This window comes from Leptopilina boulardi, unplaced genomic scaffold (genome assembly GCF_019393585.1).
Source record: "Leptopilina boulardi isolate dan_hultmark-lab unplaced genomic scaffold, ZJU_Lbou_2.1 LbouV2_248, whole genome shotgun sequence".
NCBI lineage: Eukaryota > Metazoa > Arthropoda > Insecta > Hymenoptera > Figitidae > Leptopilina > Leptopilina boulardi.
In genome coordinates this window covers 1,093,360-1,118,690 of record NW_026137805.1, presented here as the reverse complement: position 1 = coordinate 1,118,690, position 25,331 = coordinate 1,093,360, and the positions used below count along the sequence as shown (strand labels likewise).

The 25,331-nt window shown below is 22.3% G+C and overlaps 4 protein-coding genes across 7 annotated transcripts; 2 read left to right on the top strand and 2 right to left on the bottom strand.

Annotated features, from left to right (window-relative positions):
- Positions 1 to 693: 693 nt before the first annotated feature.
- On the bottom strand, positions 694 to 3,034 carry LOC127280540 (40S ribosomal protein S16). Its single transcript, XM_051303591.1, has 5 exons — positions 2,926 to 3,034; positions 2,791 to 2,835; positions 2,189 to 2,320; positions 1,142 to 1,256; positions 694 to 902 (listed from the first exon to the last, which is right to left on the bottom strand). Exons 1-5 carry the CDS (start codon positions 2,941 to 2,943, stop codon positions 757 to 759), a joined length of 456 nt encoding a protein of 151 aa, XP_051159548.1. The 5' UTR covers positions 2,944 to 3,034; the 3' UTR covers positions 694 to 756.
- A 293-nt stretch (positions 3,035 to 3,327) lies between these two features.
- Positions 3,328 to 15,192, top strand: LOC127280522 (palmitoyltransferase ZDHHC2). 4 transcript variants are annotated; one of them, XM_051303565.1, is made up of 10 exons: positions 3,328 to 3,892; positions 4,906 to 4,932; positions 5,070 to 5,164; positions 5,678 to 5,798; positions 6,051 to 6,271; positions 6,483 to 6,612; positions 6,714 to 6,840; positions 8,749 to 8,835; positions 11,388 to 11,521; positions 14,005 to 15,192. In XM_051303565.1, exons 1-10 carry the CDS (start codon positions 3,772 to 3,774, stop codon positions 14,016 to 14,018), a joined length of 1,077 nt encoding a protein of 358 aa, XP_051159522.1. In that variant the 5' UTR covers positions 3,328 to 3,771; the 3' UTR covers positions 14,019 to 15,192. The 4 variants fall into 4 exon arrangements, with proteins under 4 accessions (XP_051159522.1, XP_051159521.1, XP_051159523.1 ...); XM_051303564.1 differs by having other exon boundaries at positions 6,048 to 6,271; XM_051303566.1 differs by lacking the exon at positions 8,749 to 8,835 and having other exon boundaries at positions 6,048 to 6,271.
- A 1,064-nt stretch (positions 15,193 to 16,256) lies between these two features.
- LOC127280521 (putative hydroxypyruvate isomerase) lies at positions 16,257 to 18,915 on the bottom strand. Its single transcript, XM_051303563.1, has 6 exons — positions 18,492 to 18,915; positions 17,943 to 18,150; positions 17,514 to 17,625; positions 17,104 to 17,276; positions 16,890 to 17,009; positions 16,257 to 16,820 (listed from the first exon to the last, which is right to left on the bottom strand). Exons 1-6 carry the CDS (start codon positions 18,774 to 18,776, stop codon positions 16,633 to 16,635), a joined length of 1,086 nt encoding a protein of 361 aa, XP_051159520.1. The 5' UTR covers positions 18,777 to 18,915; the 3' UTR covers positions 16,257 to 16,632.
- A 67-nt stretch (positions 18,916 to 18,982) lies between these two features.
- On the top strand, positions 18,983 to 25,240 carry LOC127280501 (polyribonucleotide nucleotidyltransferase 1, mitochondrial). Its single transcript, XM_051303525.1, has 7 exons — positions 18,983 to 19,169; positions 21,505 to 22,425; positions 22,494 to 22,667; positions 22,796 to 22,986; positions 23,067 to 23,227; positions 23,340 to 23,651; positions 24,354 to 25,240. The coding sequence occupies exons 1-7, from the start codon at positions 19,012 to 19,014 to the stop codon at positions 24,729 to 24,731; spliced, it is 2,295 nt and encodes a 764-aa protein (XP_051159482.1). The 5' UTR covers positions 18,983 to 19,011; the 3' UTR covers positions 24,732 to 25,240.
- Positions 25,241 to 25,331: the final 91 nt, after the last annotated feature.

Here is a 25,331-nt window from a genome sequence, read left to right as displayed (position 1 = left end):
CTTTCTGCCATGGAGCAGATCGTTGGCAGATCACTGCTAATGACGTCACACATTGCTTCGTTCTGAAGCAAAGCACTCTGTGGCAAAGTTGCCAATTGCTCTTGCTCCGAGTAAGGGCGCTCTCAGAGCAACATAACCGAATGTGCTATAATATTTCCAATAAATTATTAAAATTTTTATTTATATTCACGAAATTCCATTTTTAATTTACAATAGGTTATTTAAACAATACAATTATTAAATTCCAATAAAATTAATAAAAAAAAATCTTATTTTGAAATTTCAATGAAATTAATAAAAAAAACTTATTTTGAAATTTCAATAAAATTAATAAAAAAAAATCTTATTTTGAGATGGAAATAAAATTCTTTTAAATGCAATAGAGCAAAAAATTGTTTTCTATTATAAACAATTAATGAAATATAAAAGTTTATAAATATTATTCATAATTATAATTTTTGCTATGGCTAAAAAAATAAATAACTTTCGTTTCTTTGCTTAACAACTTGAAAAATTTCTAAATTGATAAAAATTCAGAGAATTTCTTTATCTTGATTTTTTTTTCTAATTAAAATAATAAAGTGAAAAATTAAATAAAAATACGGTGAAATAAAATTTTTTTTTATAATATTCTTACTATAATTTATAGTAAATCTCTTGTATAAGAAGGAGAATTAAATAAAAACAGATGAATTTCGTGTTGCTTTTTTTTTTTATTGAATAGTATAAAGAAAAATTTGCAAGTAAATTTTGAAATTAACGATAAGATTTTTGGTACCGTGCTCTTGCACCGGGACCACCGAATTTCTTCGGCTCGCAACGCCTTGGATCAGCGACAAGGAGTGTTCGGTCATACTGAATCAGAATGTCCTTAACTTCCTTTTTACTGGCTTCATCGACATCTGTTAAAAATAAATACAAATCTAATTAATATTTATAAATTTCCAAATTAGTAAATTAATAATAATAATAATAATAATAATAATAATATTAATAATAATAATAATAAAATAATTAAAGAAATGCTTAAAAATTTGTTTTCATTAATTAATTTAGAAAATTTAGAACTCCTTTTGAAAATATATAGAAAAAAAGTCGTAAATTATACAATAAAAATGAAATTAAAAATAATTTTACTAACACTTTTGATAGTAAGATACGAGTGCCTTGGAAATAGCTTGACGAATGGCATAAATTTGTGCGACATGTCCTCCGCCATTGACACGTACTCTAATATCGACACCTGCGAATTTTTCCTAAAGAAAAAAAAAAAAAAAAAATACAAAATTATTAAAATTTGTATTTTCAAATAAAGTTTCTATTTTTTTAATTTATCAAATATTCAGAATCCGTTTTCTATTCACAGTCAATCATGTTCGGAATAAAAAAGTCATCATAATTTTTAATCGATAGAAATTTTTTCGTTTTTTTTATTATTTTATTTTACCAAATAAAATTTCGATCAAATGGGAATTTTTGTTGATTTCATTTGTCAAACGAAAATTTAAATTCGGTTAATTAAAAATTCAGTTTAATAGAAATTAAATATTAATAATTGTGGAAAATAAAAAAATTTGATTAAATGAAAATTTTGCTAAATTCAAATTTGGTTAATTAAAAATTCAGTTAAATAGAAAAATAAATATTGTGTGAAATAAAAATTTGGCGAAATGAATATTTTGCTAAATTCAAATTCAGTTAAATAGAAAAATAAAAATTGTGGGAAATAAAAATTTGGCGAAATGAATATTTTGCTAAATTCAAATTCGGTTAATTAAAAATTCAGTTAAATAGAAAAACAAAAATTTAGTTAAATGAATATTTTTCTAAATTCAAATTCAGTTAAATAGAAAAATAAAAATTTGGTTAAATGAATATTTTGCTAAATTCAAATTCAGTTAAATAGAAAAATAAAAATTTGGAGAAATGAATATTTTGCTAAATTCAAATTCGGTTAATTAAAAATTCAGTTAAATAGAAAAATAAAAATTTGGCGAAATGAATATTTTGCTAAATTCAAATTCAGTTAAATAGAAAAATAAAAATTGTGAGAAATAAAAATTCAGTTAAGTAGAAATTAAATAAAAATTGTGGCGAAATAAAAATTTGGTTAAATGAAAATATTGTTTGAAAAAAATTTTTATCTCGTCAAAGGGTTAGAAAAAAAGAGAAAAAATTTGTTATTTACCTTGCCAAGGAGCAAAATGGGTTCTTGAAGTTTATATTGAAGAACACGGGGCTCTACTAATTCCAATGGACGTCCATTTACCCGGACAAGTCCGCGTCCCCGTTTACAATATGCCACAGCAGTTGCGCTTTTCTATATTAAAATAAACAATCAATTTTTTAAAATAAAATAATTTTTTAACATAATCTAATCTCATTATTATTCTCTTAGATCCAACCAATCACGACAAAATTACAAAAATTTTTTCCTCAGGTGACACGTCAAAAAACACCCGTTTCATTTTTAATAATTCTAATTAGTAGAGTTAAAAAATTTAAAAAAGCTCAACAAAAAAAATAAAAATGCCAACCAATTAAATACGAATCTTTGCAAATGGGAGGAAATAAAAAAAATACTCAAAAGTCTTGAAAATTATGTTCCATTTAAAAAAAAAAAAACAAATTAGAAAAAATAAAAAGTGAACTAAAATAAAAAAACACTTACATTATTCTAAAAAGTATGAAATTTTTTAAAATCTGACACATTTCTTTGTATTTTTAGAGAAAAAAAAGCAAGCACGCGACAACATAACCTCAATAGAAATTTTTTTTTTTTGTACTTACTTTGCGTCCGAAGACTTGCACAGAGTGGATAGGTTCCTTTTGTTTCTGAAAAAGAAGACAATAAATTCACAATTTTTTCAATTTACACATTAATAAATAATTCACAAAACACTTAAAAAACAATTTTTAATTTACCTTCTGTGGTTTCTCCATTTTGTTCACTACACGTGCGATTCAGGAAAGAAGGAAGTCAACCAACATTGTGGTGGGCGCCATTCGTTTCCGTTTGGACGAAAAAAAAATCAGAACCGCGAAAATTCAAAATTAAAATTATTTTACAAAATATATTTTTTTAACTAAAGAAATAAAATACCTAATCCTTTTTTTTACTAAATTAAATATAAAATCACAAAAGAGAAACAATGAATTTTAATTTTAACAAATATTTAATATTAACATAACCTAAAAATCCTTTTTTTAATTAATTTTTACTATATAATTAAAAGAACTAATTTTTATTTTTAAAAAGAAGTTTTTTTTTAAATTATATCCAAATCCAAAAACGCGCGCATGTGCAATGGAGACAAGTATAGAAAATTATTTCTGTCAGTTCTCGTCTCTCGCAGTCAGTTTGGGAATGTCGACGTCAATGGATTGAATTTGTGATAACAGTAAATATATATATATATAATAAAGTGTGAGATTAATAAAAGTATATCGATGTCAAACGTGAAATTAAAGACAACGCCTCGATTAAATTTGAAAGAACGTTTACGTCATAATCCGCGGCAATGAAAAATTCATGATGATGGCCTGATGTAAGAGGATATTTTTTTTTCCTTCGTAGTGTGCGGGGAGAGTTTCGAATTTTTCCTGTTGGCCTCGTCCCTTGTTTTTTTTTTCTATATGTATATTAAATATATACAATTAAAAAAGGCACGTGTCTACATAGAAATTATATTTATTGTAATGTGATCGATTTGTGTGTGAGTAAAATTAAAAAAAAGTGTGTGTGTGTTTTTTTTAATTTATAAAATAAAAATGAGTAAACAAAACGGATCGTGTTGGTGGTGCTTAAAAGCAGTCAAATGGATTCCAGTTATCTTTATCTTAACAATCGTTGCCTGGTCTTACTACGCTTATGTAGTTCAACTCTGCTATTGTAAGTATATCTCTATATAATCTATTTTTATTTGATACTGAAATATATATGTATATGTGTTTTTTAAATATATGTATTTGTTGTAAAAAAAGCCCCTACAGTTGGAACAATTTTTCTCGTTTTATAGGTTATGTTTTATTTTTCGCCGATTAGGATTATAATAATAATAATAATATTTAATTTATTTATAATTAAAAAAAGCCCCGGTACTTGGAACAATTTTTCCCGTTTTATAGGTTATGTTTTATTTTTCGCCGATTATGATTATATTTATATTTTTCTCTGAAAATTTTATTTTAATTTCTTTAAAAAATAAATATTTTAATTAAGTTTTGGTTATTAAATAATATTTATTAACGTTATTAATTTTTTTTTTTTCAAAATGTCATGTATAATTTTCAAAAACAGTTATATCTCGTATTTTTTATCTTACTCGTGTTTCAGGGTCGAGAGCGTGAATTTATTATCACTTTTTTTTTTTTTTTATTATTTCTAACACGTTTTAAATTCCAGGGTCTCTTATGTGTGGTTGTTTTCGCTAATTTTAAAACATAATAATCCAGCTTTATTTATTATGCGAGAGAAAAAAAAAACACAATAAAATTCGTATATTATTTTTGTTTATTGTTTACGTTTGCGCGTTATATGAAATTTAATTTATTTGTTTATATTCCGTAGCAATAAACTTTTTTTTGATTTTGCAGTTTTTCTCTGTATTAAATAGTTTATTTTTCCTATTTCTTAGATATATAGAAACGTTTGTAACTATTTTGAGTAAAAACAGAAGTTCTTTATAAACCGCAATCGATTTTAATTTCCTGTTTTACACGCGAATTTTCGGAAATAGAATTTTTTATTTTTTTTTTAAATATTGTTTATAGAAAAAAATATTATTTATAAAAAAAAATATTGTTTATAATATAGAAAAAAATATTTTTTAATAAAAAAATGTGTTTATTATTTTTGAATTTCGTATTAAAATAAAAATTATGGTTTTTGTTTTTTTTTTACAGACACTGTCGACAATGCAGTACAGAAAGGTAATAAAATTGTTTTATTATTTAGAAATTATTTTTTTTTTTAATTATTTATTCTTTTTTTTCAAATTCTGAGAATATTTGGATTTTTTAAAACAAATTAGATAATAATTTATGATTTTTTTTTTCTCAAAATGCAGTTTTCTACTTGATTTTCTTCCACGTCCTGTTTGCAATGTTCCTCTGGTCGTATTGGCAAACTGTCTTCACAGAGTTAACACCAATTCCTGATAAGGTATTTTAATGTACTTTTTAAAATGGTTTTTTCATTATTTTTGAAAAAAAAACTCGTTGAAATTTTGATCGTTCAAGTAGAATTTGAATTTTTCTTTTTGAATTTTATTATTTTATTTTTAAGTATTTGTATTTAAAATTTATGTATTTATTTTATTTATTTATTTAATTTATTCGATAATATTTTTTTTTTTATATACTTGTTACTTTTATTTTACATTTCTACTTATTTGTATTTATTTTATTATATTTTTCTATTGTTCTATTTATCATTTATTTTATAATTTTTCTTTCTTCGACTATATTATTTTCTTTTTTTTGTTATATTTATTTATTCATTATATCTCTATTTTAATTTTTTAATATTATTTTTTTTTTGCAATTTTTTATTGTTATATACTTTTCTATAATAATAATAAAATTTATCATATTTAAAACAATTAGAAAATAGATAAAAAAAAATTTTTTCGTTAATGAAAACTAACAAAAATTGCTTTTTTTTCAAAAAATATAGTTTAAAATACCATCAGTCGAAATGGAAAAACTTTTAACAGCTGAAACGGAAGATATTCAGAGGCAAATTTTGGACCGATTCGCACAGGATCTTCCCATTACGAATCGAACCATTAAAGGAGGTAAAAGAAATTATTTTTCTTTATTTTTAATTAAAAATTGAATTTTTTTTTTTCAATTCTTTGAAAATTCATTTATTTGATAATTTTTTAAATTTAATTATTAAAGAGAATTATTAAAATTTACATTATTGTAACATTTACGTTAATAGTGGAAAAAAAAAAATTTATTCCTAAAATAAATTTATAATATTAATTTTCTTGAAAAAATATAATAAAATAGAAATAAAATAATAATTTGAATAATTTTAGCAGTGCGCTTTTGCGAGCAATGCTATTGTGTAAAACCAGACAGAGCGCATCATTGCAGCGTTTGCGGGACGTGCGTTTTGAAAATGGATCATCATTGTCCATGGGTGAATAATTGCGTTGGCTTCCATAATTATAAATTCTTCATGTTATTCTTAGCTTACGCATTTTTATACTGCACATTTATTACTGCCACGACATTGCAGTATTTCGTGCGTTTTTGGAAGGTAATTTAAATTTCATTTTTATATACCTATTTTTTTTCCTCAATTTTTATTATCGTTTATTATTATTATTATTATTATTGTAATTATTATTAATATTATTATTATTTTACTGCAATTTAGTTTTTAGAAAAAAAAAAGTTTTTTTTATTTTCTTCACAATAAATATTAAAATTTTGAACTATTTTAATTAATTTTTTTTTTCATTTTTCAGAATGACTTAAATGAAACGGTCAAGTTTCATCTTCTCTTTTTGTTTTTCGTTGCAATAATGTTTGCAATAAGTCTCAACTCACTTTTCTTCTACCATTGCTACCTCATTTTACGAAACAGATCGACACTAGGTAAGTACAAGTTTTTTTTCCCCTTTTTTCAATTTTTAAAAGGATTTTAATTTATGTATTTTTCAGATTGAGAAAATTTATTTTTATTATCAATTTTTCAGAGGCTTACAGGCCGCCAATGTTCCGTAGTGGACAAGACAAAAACGCTTATAGCCTTGGAAAGTATAATAATTTTCAAGAAGTATTTGGAGACAATACACGTCTCTGGTTCCTTCCCATATTCTCCAGGTGAGTCTCTCTTTTTTTGTTTTCTTTTTCTACTATTTTTGTTCCTTTGTTCTTTTTTTTTAAATTTTTTTTATAATATTCCAAAAAGGATTTTTTTTTCAGAAAAATTCCAATATCTCTCGAAAAATATTTTGTCCCAATTTATTTTTATTTTCGAAAAATTAGAAAAGAAATTTTAGTTATTAAAATTACGAATTTATATATAAATTGATTTATTTAATTATTTTTGTTTTGAAAAATTTGAAAAATATGAAAAAAAAATTTGGGTCTTTTGTAATGAATTGATTTCGTTTTGTTATGTGTCTAATTTTAATTCGAGTCCTTGAATGAGATGTTTTTTTTGCATTCATTTTTTTTTTTTCAATAAATTTCCAATCATATTATTGGAATATTTCAATTCAACGTTTGAATTGAGTTTTATGGAAACAATGGCGTGTGCGACCTCCTTTTCAAAAGTACGAGACTTAGTTTTGTTTAAGTATTTAATATTTATAGTGAATATACATATATATGTAAACCGTGGACAATAATAGAGAATTTATTGGAAAATTTCACAGTGACGAGCCAATTGCACAATACCGATTGAGATTCGTGTTTTTATTTTTTTTTCTCATTTTCATTATTTTCTTTTCCTTGTTCTTCTTTTTTGCATTTTTTTTTTTTTTGGTAATTATATTACAAGGAAAATTATCGAGTGCAATTGTTCCAAGTTTTTTTTTTTTGGTAAAATACGAATTCCTTGTCTCTATCTCTCTTTTCTATCTATTTCTCTCTCTCTGTCTCTATAGTCGATTTTGGTTTGCAAATATTTAGACAAGAGACCTTTTAATTATCTCTGGTGTGTTATACAAAGTTTAGTGAACCTTTTAGAAATTTGGAATCGATAGTCGACAGGAAGTTTCGGTTATTTGGGATTTTTTTGTACGTGCAAAAGGACCAACAATAAAAAACAAAAAAAAAAAAACCAGCAACATTTTTTTTTGGCGATTTTTACAATCAAATTTCTCAATGTTTATATTAATGTTTCGCTTTTGTAGCACTTGCATTTTATCGCTGGTCATTTGCACTTCATCATTTTCATTTTTAAATTACAATTTATTTAAATAAGAATTCGATATTTTTTTTCTTCAATTGTTATTTTTTCTTGTTTCGTTAATATTCTTCAATATTTTTATCGATTATTCTATTTTTTTTTATTTATATTTTTTTAATTTTTATAAATTGTTTTCTTTTTTCGTTTGTTCTTATTTTAAAAAAAAATTTCTCCAATTGATCTTCCGTTAATAATATTGTCGATTTCAAAATGTGCATAAGTGTATAAAAAAAAAAAATGTTTTTTTGAGTGCTTGACGTTATATATATATATATTTTTTTTTAAATAGAGAATTATGGTTTTTTTTTAAATCTATATATATATTTGCATCCTTTGCATTTTTGTAGACGTGACACTTATTTAATGTGGGGATTTATTTCATTTTTTTTTCGCGTTTATTTTACTTTTTTTTTTTTCTTCTTCGCTTAAATCTTATAAGAGAGAAATTTTTAAATAAAAGCATAATAAAATTTACATTAAATTGTTATTCATAGAGCGTTCGAAATATAAAAACAGAATCAAGACGAAAAAAAAAAAATTAAAGTAGCGAACGAAAATACGTCAAAATATATAAAAAAGTAAAAATTTTTATTTAAATTTCAATTTGCAAATATTCGAAAAATTTTAATTGTTATAAATAAATAATTATAAATTACATTAGATTGACAGGGAAATTTTTGCAATTTTATTATTATTTTTTTAAATAGAAAAGTTTTTTTTTTTTTTTAAAAAAAAGGAGAATTGTAGTCTAAGGGAATCGTAGAGAGCACGTTTTTAAATAGGGTATTTTTTTTTTTGGAAAAAATGTGTTTTAGTCTTGGCAATGGAGTCAACTATCCAGTTCGCTTACAAGACGATGGTGCCCCGAATACATACAACTCGATGGGCAACACTCAGAACAGGTCAGAAATCCTTAGAGTTAGATTAATACCATAATTCGCGTAAATTTTTCGTTTTTTATTAATTCAAAATTTTTTTTTCAAATTAAATCAAAAAAAGGATTTCATATTAATTTTCTTTAAAAAATCGTTAATTATTTTTCTTTTCTTTCGAATATTTTTCTATGACAAAAAAAAGAAATTCTTTATTTACAAAAATAGATTTTCAGAATTATGTCAATTTTTCTCATTTTTTTTTTTTTATTATTTTCATAATTATTTTAATTATTTACAAAAAGAAAATTTCGTTATTTTAATAAAATTCTACAATATTAAAAAAAAAAATTTTTTTTGAGTAAAACGGGTTTGGATTTTGTGATTGAATTCCATAAAAGTAGATTATTTGCATGTGCATGTTTATCATTCATCTTTGATGTGTTTGGCTTGGTTTTTTGGTGAGAAAAAAATAATTCAGATATTTTTTTAGCACCTCAATTATTATTTTTTTTTTTGTAGAAAAAATTTTGAAAATTTGGGTGAGGTAAAAAAAAACGTCTGAAAGAGGCTTTTCGAATTATATGTAATTCAAAATTTATCATTATTCTTTTACAGCTAATTTTTTTTTTCATTATTATTATTTAAATATGCTTCTCTTCTCTAATCACAGAATTGAGTGCAAAGCTGGTTTTTTATAATACTAAAAAAGAAATATAAATTATTTTCTCGCTTCTTTACATTTTTTTTTTCAAAAAATTGATTTTATTACGTTTTTTCTAATAACATTTATTAATAATATTTATATTTTATTTATTATTTACTTTGAGATTTTTTAAATTCTACTTTTTTTTCAAAATTTTATTTTTCAAAATTCTATTTTTTCTATATTTATCATTTTTGAATAATAAAGACGAATTCAAATATAGAAAGAATAAAAAATTATTTTTGCAAAGTGTTGGTGTTTAGTAAAATTAAAAAAAAAAAGAATCAAAAGGGAAATTTTTAGTTTTTGTAGGAATAAGAAAATTAAATATTTCGAAATCAAATTGAATACGTATGGAAATTTGCAAACTTTGAATGACGTCACAGGTGAAAAGAGACTTTTATTTATTTATTAATTTGATATTTGCAGAATCGAGACGATATTAATAAGGCTTGAAAGTAGAATAAATTGAAAGTTATTTTAGTTTTTTTTTTGTTAACATTTAGATATAAAAACCTCTCTATTATTAAAAAATTGTAATATTCTAGAATTTCAACTCATGTAGACGCTCATCGACCCTTGAAAATCATGTGGATGCATGATCTTTTCTCTACTCGATCCAAGACTCATTTCATTCTTGCGTAAAACAAAAATTAAAAAAAAAAAATTCTTATTGAATAGTTGCAATCCTGGAGGTATTGTGCATCTGGTTCTTAATATATTTATTTATTTATTTTTTTTTAAATTATATTATTTATTAAGTGGCGTAACTATTTCCTTTTTTTTTTTATTTCTCTAAATATTTCTAAAATCGATCTTAATCTTTGGAAATTTTTATTTTAAATCAAAAAAAAAAATTTTCTTTTATTTTTTGAAATATTTTTTTTAAGATTGAAAAAAGAAAAATTATTATTTTTTATCTTTAGAATATAAAATTGATTATTATTATCTCTTGACGATATTTTTAAATTTCTTTTTTGTTATTTTTAGAATATGAAAATTTTTATCTCTCGAAAAAATTGATTTTTATTTTTAAGAATAGAAACTCGGTCAATTATTTCGAAATTTTTAAAATATCTATCTGTTTTGAAATGAATACTCAAGATTATAGATCGATTGTTTTTTTTTTATTTTGTACTTTTCTTTTTAATCTCGACTATTTCCTGGTGTATATATTATATATATTTTTTGTCGAATTTCATTTTGTGAACATTTTCTATTTTCCTATCAATTGTAAACCTGTATTTATTTTTAATTTTTGTCCCCATTTTTTTTAAATGTAAATATTGCATACATGTACATAATTAAATGCAATTTTTGTATTTTTATTTCTTTTTTTGAATTTTATTTATAAAAAATTACCTTTTTTTCAATTTAATTAATTTGTTTCTATTTTTTATTTTATTTTATTAAAACACAGTTGTAAATTTTCGTAATTATTATTAAAAACATTATTAAAAATAAATTAATTAACTGTGGTAAAAAAAAATTGTCCTCTAAAATCTTCATTTACTAAATTATTGTTAATCAATTATTAATTTAAATTTTTATAATTAATTAAATTGAAAAATTTCTAAATGTCTCCCCTTCTTTTTATTTTTATAAATAAATGTTTATATTAATTTTCCTAGGTACCTTTTGAGTAAATATAAATATTGTAGTTGTGTATATAATTAAATATTTATAATCAATAATAATAGTAATAAATATAATTAGAATATTTAGTAAGAAAAAAAAAATTAGTAAATTAGTGAAAAGTCGAAATTAAAATTAAAAAAAATAAAATTAAAAAAAAAATAGTTACGTCACATTTTTGTGTATATAATAATAGTAAAATTGCATCGAATAGTATTGGGGTGTGTATGGGGTTTTGCAGCTTTGGAGATGGGGTTTCCTTCCCTGAGAGGCTCGTCGACGAAGATACCCACACGCTCCTCGGTGTGGAGATTCAACGGTGGGGAGAGGAGACCGAGCTCGACTCTCCACCTCTCTCCTCCAGGTCCCGTGAAGGTATTTTGTAGTCAGCACCTCGTTACCATTTGAAAAAAAAAAAATCCCCCCCCCATATTTTTTTTTATTTAATGAAAATCTCGACTCTTACGTGTAAATATTCTATTCATGAAAATAATTTTCAATTTTTATTATATTAACATTTATTATATAATATTAATATGTATAATATAAAAATATTATATATTAATTTTTTTTATACAATATCTAAAATATTATACATTTTTTTGTTTTGTTACATTTCTTTAATTTTTTTTTTCTATATTTTAAATGTCAGTAAAAAATCCGAAATAGGAATTTTTTTTTAAAATATTTTTTTCCCCTGAAATTTTTTGCTTTTCTTATGTATCAATTTCTAGACAAAATTAGATACGTTAATTAAATTCCCTTTTTGTATAATCATCCAAGTAATTTAGTGAGTTTTGTATATATTTTTAATATTTTTTTAAACCGACTGAGTCTTGCGAGAAAAAAATTGAATTGTGAAAATGAACTGAAAAAAAAAATAATTGTATTAACGCGGATATTTTCTATAATTGCGATATTGGAAAATTCGAGAAATTATTTTCGAAAATTTTCGAATCCAATATACAATGGAAATTTTCTTCTTTTGATTAAATAAAAAAAAATCTTTTTCAAGTTCGAAAAAAAAGTCAGGGACATCGAAAAAAATAGGATAAATAATTTTTTTTACATTCTCATATTAAAGTTTTTTTTTTTTTCTTTTTTTTAGATAATCGAGAGACTGAAAAAATGTTTTTAATTTTTTTTTTCTAAAATAGAATTTTTGCATTTACTTTCTATGGAACCAAATGTGACTGAAGTTTCATAATCGGAAACTATTTTTTTTTTATTAAAGAGTTTTTTTTTCTTTTATTTGATTTTTCTTTGTAAGCACGTTTTAATATTATTTTTGCACTGATTTTTTTGCTTTTTTAATTACAGTACCTTTTTTCTGAATTTGATCTAGTTGTAATATTTTTTTCAATTATAGAATTTCGATAATGAAACTTGTGATTTTAGTTCATATTTCCGTTTTTATTGTTAGTCATCTCAAATCTGTGACAAAAAAAAAAAAAATAAAAAATGTTTTCCTACACAAAAAAGAATGAATACAAAAATTAATTTAAAAAAAAAATGAATCAATGAAATAAAAATAAAATAGGTAAAAGTTTATTAAAATTATTTTATTTTTTGGTGAATAACATTAATGTTGAATTATCATTTTTTACATTAAAAAAAAAAATAAATAAATAAAAGAGCTGTGTGTTGATAATTTGAAAAAAAAGAAACAAAATATGAAGTGCAGTAACCGCTTTTGGCAAAATGCAGCATTTTTGAACAACTAATTGGTAATAAAATATTTAGAATTTCCTTTTTTTTGTTAGAATTAGAAAAAATAAATGTGATTCTTAGGTCTGCTATAGAGGAAATGAGTATGGTACAGGAAGCTACTATATTGGCTCTTGGTGCTGGGTAATAATTACAAATATTTATGTTTTTGTATAATAAGTAAAAAAAAAAAAGAACAGTTTTTTCTTTAATAACGCTTGAAAAAAAAATTCTAACACATAATAAATATTTGAGATGTCTACCAAAAAGTAGAAAAAAAAATGAGAGTTATAAATATTTTTCTTTATGTAGTTATTTGTAGAGAGTATTTTATTTTTAAAATTCTATTTTTGTCATTGTCACTTTTCGATAGACATTTTTTTTTCTTGCAACAGTTTTTTTAAACACGTGTAGAGATTTTTTTTTTTGTAATTCTAATTTATTTGAATTAAATAGTTATTTATCTCAGAGCTAAATAGATTTATTTCCGTTATTTTAATTAATAAATAATAATAAAATAAATAAATTTATAAATATAGGAATAAATAATAAATAAATTATAATAAAATTATTTATTTTATTAATAAAATTTTTTTAGTGCATATAAAATTTTTTTATTTAAATAAAATTTAATTGAAATAAATATTTAGCTCTGTAATAAATAAATTTTTCTCTCTGAGTGTAAATATAGAATTATAAATAAATATTTTGTATTAGTGATTGAATGCATGATTGTGTGATTTAATTTTTTATTTAATTCTTAATTTTTTTTCTTCTTCTTTTAATTTTGCCTAGTTTTATAATTGGTTTATTCAAAACAATATAATATGTACAAATTTCCATTTATTGTTTAGTTTTCGTAACAAAATAACAAATATTAACTTTTTTTTCCAACAAATTTTTTTTACATTAAATTGGTTCTATTTAATTATTTCGAAAAGAAACCAAGTTAAAAAAAATAGATTATTAAAAATAAACTGAATTTTTAAATTCAAACAATAAATGGATTTTTTTTTATTATAGCTTATTTAGAATTAATTGCAAAAAAAAGGGTTTGGTTTGTAAATTAAAATAGTAATTGAAACAAAAAATAAAAAAAAAATATTTTTTATAAAGATAAAAATTAATTTAAAATTTGAATAATTTTTTAGCACTGCTGTCTTAGGACCTTCAGTAGAAGTAAGTCAGCGTCTCGTGGATCCTGCCGATGTCGTCTAAATCGAGATTTCAATTATATTTTAAAAACTCGATCGAGGACTAAAAAAAAATCTTTATTTTGCACAAAAAAATCGATAAGAACAAAATTTTCCAATGACTTTTGTCAAAAAAAAAATAAAAAAAGGAGACAAAATATTATTATCAGAGAGTTGTGACAATTTTTTTCTTTTATCAATTAATATTTTTGTTGTTTCATTAACAATATTAATTGAGGGAGAAAAAAAAAGAAACTTAAACGAGAGAAAAATAGAAATTATAAATAATAGACTTTTAATTAGGATATTTAATTAAATATAAATATATTATAATTAATTGGAAGTTTTTTTTTTCTCTTTCTCGCGCAAATGAGAAAATATTCTTCCGTGACTCGAGTAATTATTGTTTTTCTTTCTGTAATATTTTTTATTAATCGGGAGTCTGTCAATGTTTTTTTTTTAAATTTCCTTTTTTTTTTTTATTATTAACGAAATTATATAGATGAATCTAATAGTTTATAATTTTCGAATTATAAAAATTTTATATAAAAAATAAATTTATTTTCGAATAATAAATTTTTATCATTTTTTGAAATTATATTATTTAAAGGTTTTTTTTAGAAATTTCTCGTTTCTTGTTAAAAAAATATATTTTTTTAAAGCTAAAGACAATAAAAGTTTGTAAAATTAATTTTTGCAGACTCCCGCATAAAAATAGCTTCTAGTTAGAAAAAAAAAAATTGTATAAAGGTCAAAATAAGTGATTGACCTTTGACAAATATTATGGAGAGAAAAAAAAAGAGAGGTAGTATATTTTATACAAAAAATATTTGTGGATGGAGTAAAGTAAAATTAAATTTTGCTATTTGAGAAAAAAAGAGTCTCCTCTACTACATAAAGAAAGAATTGGAAAAGAAAATTCGTAAAATAAATAAAGGTATTTTCATTCTTTTTTTTTTTAAAGCAATGTCTTCGTACAATTATTAAAAAGCTCACAATTATTATTATTATTTTTTTTTTCATATTAAAATCGAGTCTCGGTGTATGAGATTCAAGACTTTGTAATTTATTAGGTTTAAATGAAATTTTTAGTGGATTTTTCGAATTTTTTTAAAAAATAGAATTCGATTCGACTGATAAATTTAATTCAATTTATTAAATTAAAAAAAAAAATACTAAAAAGTAATAAAAAATTACATTTTCACTCTTAATTTTAATTATTCAATTTTGTAATTAAAAAAAAAAATAATTTTTAAAATTGTTTTAATTTACATTTTTTAATAACTAAAAACTAATTTTAAAGAAAATAATTCCTTTTCTTTTTTGCAACAAATTAAATCAATTTTAAATTCAAATTATTCAGTCGAATAATATTCGAACTTAAAATATTAATATTCAATTTTTTAAATATTGGCTTTTTTTAGTTTTTTTATTTTTTTTTTTAAATTTGCAAATTTAAAGCATTTTCAATAATATAGAAATAGGTGTACAGTAAAAAAAAAAAAATCTTTCCTATTTTTTTTCCTCCCTTCTTCTAGCAAACGATCAAATTTGTAAATACACAATGCGATGATTTTTTTTTTTTTAAATTAAGCTTTTATTATTAAGTCTAGAATTGTATTTTAGTGAAAAAAAAGGAAATAAATTGTTGGTAATGTAAGAGCTTAAAAATGACAGAATGTGAAGGGAAAAAAAAATAAAATTTTTCAAAATTTAGTGGAAAGAAATGAAATAATTTAATTCTATAAAATTTGTAAAAATGTTTTGTTTTTTTGGGGCATTTTCTGTCATTTTCACACGTCTTACAACAGTTAATTCATTGTAGACTTTTAATCAGTATTTGTAATATAAAGTCTAAATGACAATTTTTTCATGTGCAATTCCGTCAAGAAAAAGAAAAGAAACATTTAAATTTACAATTAATTTGTACAACGATTTTTAATGTTAATTCACTGAAAGATATTTTTGAAAAATAATTTTCTAAATTCATGTTCTCGGTTCGTTAATAAAATTATTAATTACATACGTTATTTAAAAATAAAATTCTAAACAGATTTAAATTGACAGTAAAATAATTATTATTTAGTAATTAAGTAATGATATATTATCAATTAAATAATTAAAAATTTATTATAATTATTAGTAATTTATTATAATTAGCAAAAATTGATCGATTCGCAAAAATTTTTATTAATAAAACGCTCCTCAGGTTTATAAAATCAAATTTTTTTTTATTAATTAAAAACAATTCTTAAGTTAATTAATATTAAAAAAAAAATTATCGCGAGACAATTCACTGTCGTGATAAAATTAGTGCACACATTGAAATTACAATTTTTTTTTAAAAAATAAAATTGCGTATTTTAACAGTGAAGTGTGAATTTAGAAGGAAACAATATTTTTTTTTTATTTTTAAAAACAATTTCTTTTTTTTTTGGATATTTTTTTTTGCAAGACAATTGTATATTTTTTATTTTGAAATTTAATTATTTTTTATCCATTTTAAATATCACACGAGAACATCACTTCTTTACAAAATATATATATAAAAAAACAACAAAAAAATGGAAAATACAGCAATATTTTTTAAAATGAAAATCCAAATCGTCTTATCCATTTTATTCCCTCAAATGTACTTGTTTTTGGTTTATATTCTAAACCAACATAATCCTCATATCCTTCTTTTTCCAATAGAGATAGTACATATTGATAATCTATTTCGCCGGGTGTATCTGGTTCATTTCGATCGGGTACTTGTGCAATTTGTACATGTCCTGAAAAAACAAATATTTTTTCGTCAATTTCTTTTTTTTAAGAAAATTAAAATAAAATTTAACACTCACCAACGTATGGTAAATATTCACGTATCGAATATGTGAGATTTCCACAAATTTGTTGCAAATGAAAAATATCCAACATTAATCGTAAATTTGGACTGTTTATTTTTTTAACGATTGATAATCCTGAAAATTTTTTTTTGTTAATTTTAAATATTTAAGAGAATTAAATTTTTTTTTTTGAAATCAATTTTCATTTTCTTTTTATTGAAAATTTTACCTTTATCAAAACTGTTCATATAATAATTTGGTACAGTTTGGGAATTTATTGGTTCAATTAAACCCACAATATTTTCCTCCTCAAATCTTTTTACAGCGTACCTAAGATTATTTTCATAAGCTTCATCATTGCCTTTTGTTAATATTTCCACTTTTCCTGACATTACGTGAATCCTGGAAAAAAAAATTAATTTAAAAAGAAAAAATTGAATTTTAATTTAAAAATATAAAATTATTCTTCAATTTTATAATTTATCTAATTATAAAGAAGAATATAAAAAATAATATATTTATCATATTAAATAATAATAATTTATTATTATATTTTTATTTTTATAGTTTTTCTTTTTATAAAGAAGAAAATTTAAAATTATCTTATAAAATCTAAATAAAATAGAATAAATAAATTACTTTCTACAATCCAGAGCCTTTGCATATTCAATGGTAAGTTCAATACTGTTTTGAAAATTTTGTTCCTCTCCAGGAACGGCGGCAAATCCAAGATCACCTTTTGTTACGTCTCCTAATTAAAGAAAAAAAATTTTATAAAAAAAATTCCTTATAAAAATTTTGTTATTTTTTAAAAAACAGTCGAATTTTGAATATTTTTTTTTTATAAATTAATTTCTCTTTATATAATACGAAATTAAATTTGTTGCCAACGAATTTTAAAATTTGGTAATTTTTTCTAGAATCTAAAATAGAAAAATAAAAATAAAAATTTTATTCCAAAAATTATACAGTAATAATTAAAAATTCTGTATTTAAATTAATTCCGTAAATTATGGAAATTTTTAGAAAAAAAATTTGTTAAAAAACAAAAAAATACAAATTTCCTACCTGTAAAAACGTTAATTAACACTTGTTGAACGTCTGCTTTTGTTTTTGCTTCAACAACCTGTTCAACGGAATATCCCAATGGAAAACCACTTTCAACAGCTTTGAAACCAACTTTTTTTGCGAGTTGATATCTTCCAATAAATGATGCACATTCAGGAAACATGAACGATAAATTACAAGCGAATTTTAAGCTCATTTTGCCTCTTTTCTAAAAGTTAAAAAGCTTTTGAAACACACAGAATATTACTTTTATTACGTAAAGATTATTTTATCTCAATATTTTTCTTTATTCCTTTTTTTTTTAGCAATTATCAGACAAGCATGCGCAAAATCGTTACATAAAATGATAAATACCGATAAATCAACAACTTTGTTTACAAACGAAAGAAAAAATTTAATGATAAATTTTTTCTAATTAACAAAATTATTTCATAGAAATACGAATTTGCGAAAAAAAAAATTTTGAGGTTAGAATCGAAATGAAATTTTCACAAAAAGTATTGTAATTAATATAAAAATTAAATTAATAAAATAATTATATGAACTTACTATTTTCGTTAAACCTGAAGGACAATCATCATCATTAAATTCAACACCCCACTTAACCTGTTCGCGAATTCTTTTCACTGTTCTTTCCGATACTTTTGCATATTGTGCAGCACGTTTTGTTGCTTGTCGTAATGGAAAATATAAAGACTTTTGTTTTGCCTCTTGATCACAAATTTCAATAATTGATTTAATAACTTCACGTTCTTTACTTCTTATTATTGTTCCTTTTTTTCTACAATCCCTACTTCCGATTTCAATTTCTTGTTTAAATTCCTCAAAGCTCATATTTATCAAACTAAAATCATTCACTTTATAATAATACACATATAAATAAATAAATAATAATTTCACAAAATTTAATTAAAAACATACATCAAAATAATACCGCAGGGAAAATTTATTTATATAAATAAATTCTTGCGCGACACACAATTTTGAACGCATCCAACCAAAAAAAATTTTCATTATCTTACGTTGGTAAACCTACCGGTTACCGGCGCAGTGTAAAAAAAAAAGAAAAATGGCGGCGTTCATAAGATGTAGGTTATTGAATAATAATAATTTAATATTTTCCAGTATTAAAGATGTTCGATTAAAAAATGTCTTACAACAATTTCGTTATTGTACAAAATATAAAGAAAATGACGATAAAAGTGTTGAAATTTTATTATCTGACAAGTAAGTATGATTTTTTTCATTGTTCATTTTTTGATTATTTTTTTTTGCTTTATTTCTTATTTTTCAAAGTAATTACGTTTAGAAAACATTTATTTTACTTTTCTATGCTTCATTTATTTCTTATAAATTGAAAATTTGTTTTCAAAATAATTGTTAAATTGAAATTTTTATTTTTTTCGTTTCCTAACCTCAAAATTATTTTTTTCGTATTTAAAAAAAAATTCGTATAACATGTGCTTGTTTTCATGAATTATATTTATTATTATGATAAATTTAATATAGAATTAATATATAAAAAAAAATATAATTTTAATTTGTTTTTTTTTTAAACAATTAATTTTTCGAAAGAAATTAGAAGAATTATGCATTTTTATTTTTTTTTTTTATTATTTATTTATTTATTGTTTATATTATTTATTTTATTATTATTATTATTTTTTATTATTACAGGCCTCGGATTATACGACTTTTTCGACTATTTCCGACTTTTTTCGACTTGATTTAATAAAATGCGAATTTTTCGACTTTTTTTTACAAAATTTTTGAACAAAATACGTTTTTTTTAGTATAAAATGCAGATCTTCAGTTCTTGTTTATTTCGATTATTTAAGGCCAGGTCCAAGTTGTGTCAGCTGTTCCATTGAAACTTCAAAGGAACAGCTGACGACTTTACCCTGGCCTTTAACAAATTTTTAACTAAAAAAAATTCTTCACTAAATTAATTATTTTTAATAATTTTAATGGAATTTATCACAAATTCAATTATTTTAAATTATTTTTCAATAAAAATTTTTATGTAATTTAATAATTGTTTATAATTAAAAAAAAAAAATTAACACAATCTTTTGAAATTCAATTATTTACCAAATTTTCAATTAAAAATCTTTTAAACTTCTATTATTTTCCAAAATTTCAATTCAAAATCTTTTAAAATTCAAATATTTTCCAAAATTTCAATTCAAAATCAATTATTTTCGAAATTTTTTATTCAAAATCTTTTAAAATTCAAATATTTTCTAAAATTTCAATTCAAAATGAAATAAAATTCAATTATTTTCCAAAATTTTAATCCAAAATCAACTAAAATTCAATTATTTTCAAAAATTTCAATTCAGAATCAATTATTTACAAAATTTTCAATTCAAAATCTTTTAAAATTCAAATATTTTCTAAAATTTCAATTCAAAATGAAATAAAATTTAATTATTTTCCAAAATTTTAATCCAAAATCAACTAAAATTCAATTATTTTCAAAAATTTCAATTAAAATTCAATTATTATCCAAAATTTCAATTGAAATTCAATTATTTACAAAAATTTCAATCCAAAATCAACTAAAATTCAATTATTTTCAAAAATTTCAATTCAAATTCAATTAAAATTCAATTATCAAGATTTCAATTCAAAATCAAATAAAATTTAACTATTTTCCAAAATTTTAATTCAAAATCTACTAAAATTCAATTATTTTCAAAAATTTCAATTAAAATTCAATTATTATCCAAAATTTCAATTGAAATTCAATTATTTACAAAAATTTCAATCCAAAATCAACTAAAATTCAATTATTTTCAAAAATTTCAATTCAAATTCAATTAAAATACAATTATCAAGATTTCAATTCAAAATCAAATAAAATTTAACTATTTTCCAAAATTTTAATTCAAAATCTACTAAAATTCAATTATTTTCAAAATTTCAATTAAAATTCAATTATTATCCAAAATTTCAATTGAAATTCAATTATTTACAAAAATTTCAATCCAATATCAACTAAAATTCAATTATTTTCAAAAATTTCAATTCAAATTCAATTAAAATTCAATTATTATCAAAATTTCAATTTAAAATCAAATAAAATTTAATTATTTTCCAAAATTTCAATCCAAAATCAACTAAAATTCAATTATTTTCAAAAATTCCAATTCAAATTCAATTCAAATTCAATTATTATCAAAATTTTCAATCTAAAATCAACTAAAATTCAATTATTATCCGAAATTTCAATTGAAATTCAATTATTTTCAAAAATTTAAATTTAAAAGCTTTTAAAATTTACCATCTAAAATTGTTTGAAATTTAATAATTTCAATTAAAAATCTCTCCTGTAATTCAATTATCTTTAACTTTTTCGACATTTTTTTGGAACATAAATCAACTAAAATGACTTTTTTTGTGTTTTTAAGTCGATTCGAGGCCTGATTATTTATATTATTTTTTTTTTCATTATTAGTTTTAGTTTTAAATTATCGGGGGAAAAAAAAACTAACACAATAAATTCATGTATTTTGTTTAATTTTGAAAAAATAATTTTTTTCCAACAATTTTTATATAGGAAAAAAATGACGATATCAACGGGAAAATATGCACGTTTTGCCGATGGATGCGCCGTTGTAAATGCAGGCAATACAGACGTTCTTGTCACAGCTGTTAGTAAAACATATACATCAAATTTACAACAATCATTTATGCCATTAACTGTTGATTATCGTCAAAAAGCCGCAGCCGCTGGTCATATTCCAACAAATTTTTTACGCCGCGAACTAGGACCAAGTGAACATGAAATACTTACAAGTCGATTAATTGATCGTTCAATACGTCCATTATTTCCCATTGGTTATAATTATGAAACGCAAATAATTTGCAATATGTTGTCAATTGATGGAATTAATGATCCCGATGTATTGGCAATAAATGGCGCATCAGCTGCACTTGCACTCTCCGATATACCATGGAATGGTCCAGTTGGTGCTGTACGCATTGGTTTTATTGATAATGAAATTATTTTAAATCCAACACGACGTGAATTAGATGGAAGTATTTTAAATTTAATTGTCGCTGCAACAAAAAATAATCTTGTTGTAATGCTCGAGGGTTTTGCTGATAATATATTTGATCAAGATTTAAGAAAAGCAATTAAAATTGGTGTGACAAAATGTCAAAGTATTATTGAATCAATTGATGAATTAAAGAAAAAATATGGTAAAAAGAAACGTGCTTTTGAAATTGTTTTAAAGAATTATGATGAACTTTATAATTCGGTGAAATTTTTAGCTGAATTAAAATTACGTGAAACATTTATTGATTCGAAACATGATAAAATATCAAGGGACAATGCTGTTAATGATATACGTCAACAGACACTTGATAATATGAAAAAGAGTTATGAAAATTTAGATCTCACATTAGTGACGGAGATTTTTAATAAAATAGCAAGAAATATTTTTCGTGAATTAATATTCGAGACTAATAAAAGGTAATAAATTATTATTATTATTTTATTAATTCATTAATAGAAAAGAAATGATATTATTATTATTTCAGATGTGATGGACGAGATTTGGAAGGTATTAGGAATATTAATTGTGAAGTGGATCTTTATAAAGTTCTTCATGGTTCCGCTCTTTTTCAGCGAGGACAAACTCAAGTTTTTTGTACAGCGACACTTGATTCATTGGAAAGCGCAATGAAAATGGACATAATTTCATCTATGACAAGGTGAATTAAAAATTATTATTATTCCCTCTAATTTAGAAATTTTTTTTGCAAAATATTTCATTTCTACAAATCGACTTTAAAACGCAAAAAAAGTCGATTTTTTTTTATTTTAATTAAATTTATTCCAGTGGAATAAAGAAGAAGAATTTCTTTCTTCATTATGAATTTCCTCCATTCGCCACTAATGAAACAGGAAGAACGGGAACTGGACGACGAGAATTGGGACATGGTGCTTTAGCCGAAAAAGCTTTACGTCCAGTTATTCCAAATGATTTTCCATTTACAATTCGATTGACGAGCGAAGTTTTCGAATCGAACGGTGAAAGAAAAAATTTCCCATTAATTTTGTTTTTAAATTATTAAAAATTCAGTAATTAATGTTTTATTATGAAAAAATAGGATCATCATCAATGGCCACCGTTTGTGGAGGATCAATGGCGTTAATGGATGCTGGCGTTCCAATTGATTCATCAGTTGCCGGCGTTGCCATTGGCCTAGTAACTAAATATAATAAGAGCAAAACTGAAATCGAAGATTATCGTATACTCACCGATATTTTAGTAAGGAAAAAAAAAATCATTTTTAAAAATGTTTAATTTCTTTTTTAAGTTTTTATTTCTTTTTTTGAATTATTATTTTTACAAATAGAATCAAACAAAAAAAATGTTCTAGGGTATAGAGGATTATTTAGGCGATATGGATTTTAAAATAGCAGGTACAAAAAATGGTTACACGGCATTACAAGCTGATATCAAAATTCCGGGATTACCATTGAAAATTGTCATGGAGGCATTGACTCAAGCAATAAGGGCAAAAACGAAAATACGCTTGAAAATGCATGAGGCAATTCAACAACCGAGAACAATTCAAAAGGACAATATGCCAGTGACACAAGTTCTTGAAGTTTCAATTCATCAACGTGGCAAACTTTTTGGTATTGCTGGAAAAAATGTGAAAAAAATTTACTTCGACACAGGCGTACAGGTAAATAATCTTCTATTATATTAAGTTAACAAATTTCGAAAAACGACACCGACCCCGTGACCTCGACACCGTCCTTGAAAAATCTATTTTCAATTATTTTCAAATAAATCAAAATACTTTGCATATATATGCTTTTAGAAAATCTTACAAACTATTTTTATGTAACATCTTTTTTCAATTTTAACCCGAAAAAGGGTTAATTTGCAATTTTTTAAGAATTTTTTGATTTTTTCAATTTTTTATTATTTATTGTTGTTTTTTCAATTTTTAGTTAGTAACTTATAATATTGTGTCTAATTTTAAGTGTCATTAAAATCAAATGTTTTTAACTTATTAATTTTAACATTTCTTAATTTAAAACGAAACATCTTCTATTATATTAACGGACGCTGTTGTTTTTGGAAATTTGTTAACTTAATATAATAGAAGATTGTTGTCATAATTATAATAAAAATAACATCTAATATTTAACAATTTTCATTTCTTTCTTCAATGATACTGATCAAAATTAAGATAAATTTTATACAATATTAATAAGATATTAATTTAAAACATAAATTATATATATATAATATTCATAATCTACTTTAAGTAAACAAAAATAAGTACAACTATAACCGAGCAAGCGTTAGCGAGCTAGTTTTAAAAATGAAAAAAAAAAATTTCTATTTGGAAAATTAATTTTTTTTCTGATTTCTCCAGGTAAATTCACAAGACGAGACGCATTACACTTTATTTGCACCAAATCAATTGGCAATGGATGAGGCAAATGAAATGATTCGCGATTTATTGGAACAGGAACGTGAGCCAATATTGGAATTTGGTGGTATTTATACGGCAAAAATTGTTGAACTTCGTGAAATGGGTGTTATGGTGAAACTTTTTGATAGTATGATGCCAACATTATTGCATAATTCACAATTGGATTTGCGTTTTATTCGTCATCCAAGTGCACTTGGCTATGAGGTGGGACAGGAAATTCAAGTTAAATATTTTGGTAGGGATCCAGTTTCAGGTGAAATGAGATTATCGCGAAAAGTTTTACTTCCATCGTCGTCGGTTGTTCGTTCATTATCTTAATGTTTGCATTTTCCTAGGGTTTTATAAAAAAAAAAGATTCGGTTTTCCTTTTTTGACATAGCAAAAATAATTTGCTTCGAAAGAAAATTAAATTTAATTTTAGAAAGAGAAAATTGGATTTAATTTTTAAATTTCAATGAATTCAATTTTAAATTGAGTTTTATTTTTTAAAATTGAATAATTATTAATTTCCAATCGCAGTGTATATTGTAAATATTGTCACGTTAGATGTGAATAAAATGTAATAACGTTTAGTTGTAAATATTGAAAATTTATAACTAAAATATTGTTATTTTTTATTTAAAAAAAAAATATAATATATGGAGAGAGGAGATTTTTTTTTTATTAATGTACAAAGTACTCGCATTTTATATGTAAAATAGTAATTAGATAGTTTTTCCAATTTTTCAATGGAAATTTTGATGAAGTGAACATAAAATTATAGAAAAGTGTACATTTATACTTGTTTTGTTAAATTTTTAAATAAAAATTGAAATTTTCTAGATAAATATCTTTATTTTAATTGAAAATAAAAAAAAAAAAAACAAATTTACTAAATTTAAAATAAATAAATATTAATTAATAAATTAATTTAAATTT

Bases quoted from the DNA above. Each gene is read 5' to 3' on its own strand.
- LOC127280540 (XM_051303591.1), bottom strand. The intron at 2,321-2,790 runs GTAAGTACAAAA...ATTTTAATATAG, and splicing joins TGCAAGTCTTCGGACGCAAA to AAAAGCGCAACTGCTGTGGC. The intron at 903-1,141 runs GTTAGTAAAATT...TATTTTTAACAG, and splicing joins CGTATCTTACTATCAAAAGT to ATGTCGATGAAGCCAGTAAA.
- LOC127280522 (XM_051303564.1), top strand. From the start codon at position 3,772: ATGAGTAAACAAAACGGATCGTGTTGGTGGTGCTTAAAAGCAGTCAAA. The intron at 5,799-6,047 runs GTAAAAGAAATT...GAATAATTTTAG, and splicing joins GAATCGAACCATTAAAGGAG to CAGTGCGCTTTTGCGAGCAA. The intron at 6,841-8,748 runs GTGAGTCTCTCT...AATGTGTTTTAG, and splicing joins TTCCTTCCCATATTCTCCAG to TCTTGGCAATGGAGTCAACT.
- LOC127280521 (XM_051303563.1), bottom strand. From the start codon at position 18,776: ATGAGCTTTGAGGAATTTAAACAAGAAATTGAAATCGGAAGTAGGGAT. The intron at 18,151-18,491 runs GTAAGTTCATAT...TTTAACTTTTAG, and splicing joins CTTCAGGTTTAACGAAAATA to AAAAGAGGCAAAATGAGCTT. The intron at 16,821-16,889 runs GTGAGTGTTAAA...TTGTTTTTTCAG, and splicing joins TGAATATTTACCATACGTTG to GACATGTACAAATTGCACAA.
- LOC127280501 (XM_051303525.1), top strand. From the start codon at position 19,012: ATGGCGGCGTTCATAAGATGTAGGTTATTGAATAATAATAATTTAATA. The intron at 22,426-22,493 runs GTAATAAATTAT...TTATTATTTCAG, and splicing joins ATATTCGAGACTAATAAAAG to ATGTGATGGACGAGATTTGG. The intron at 22,987-23,066 runs GTGAAAGAAAAA...ATGAAAAAATAG, and splicing joins CGAAGTTTTCGAATCGAACG to GATCATCATCAATGGCCACC.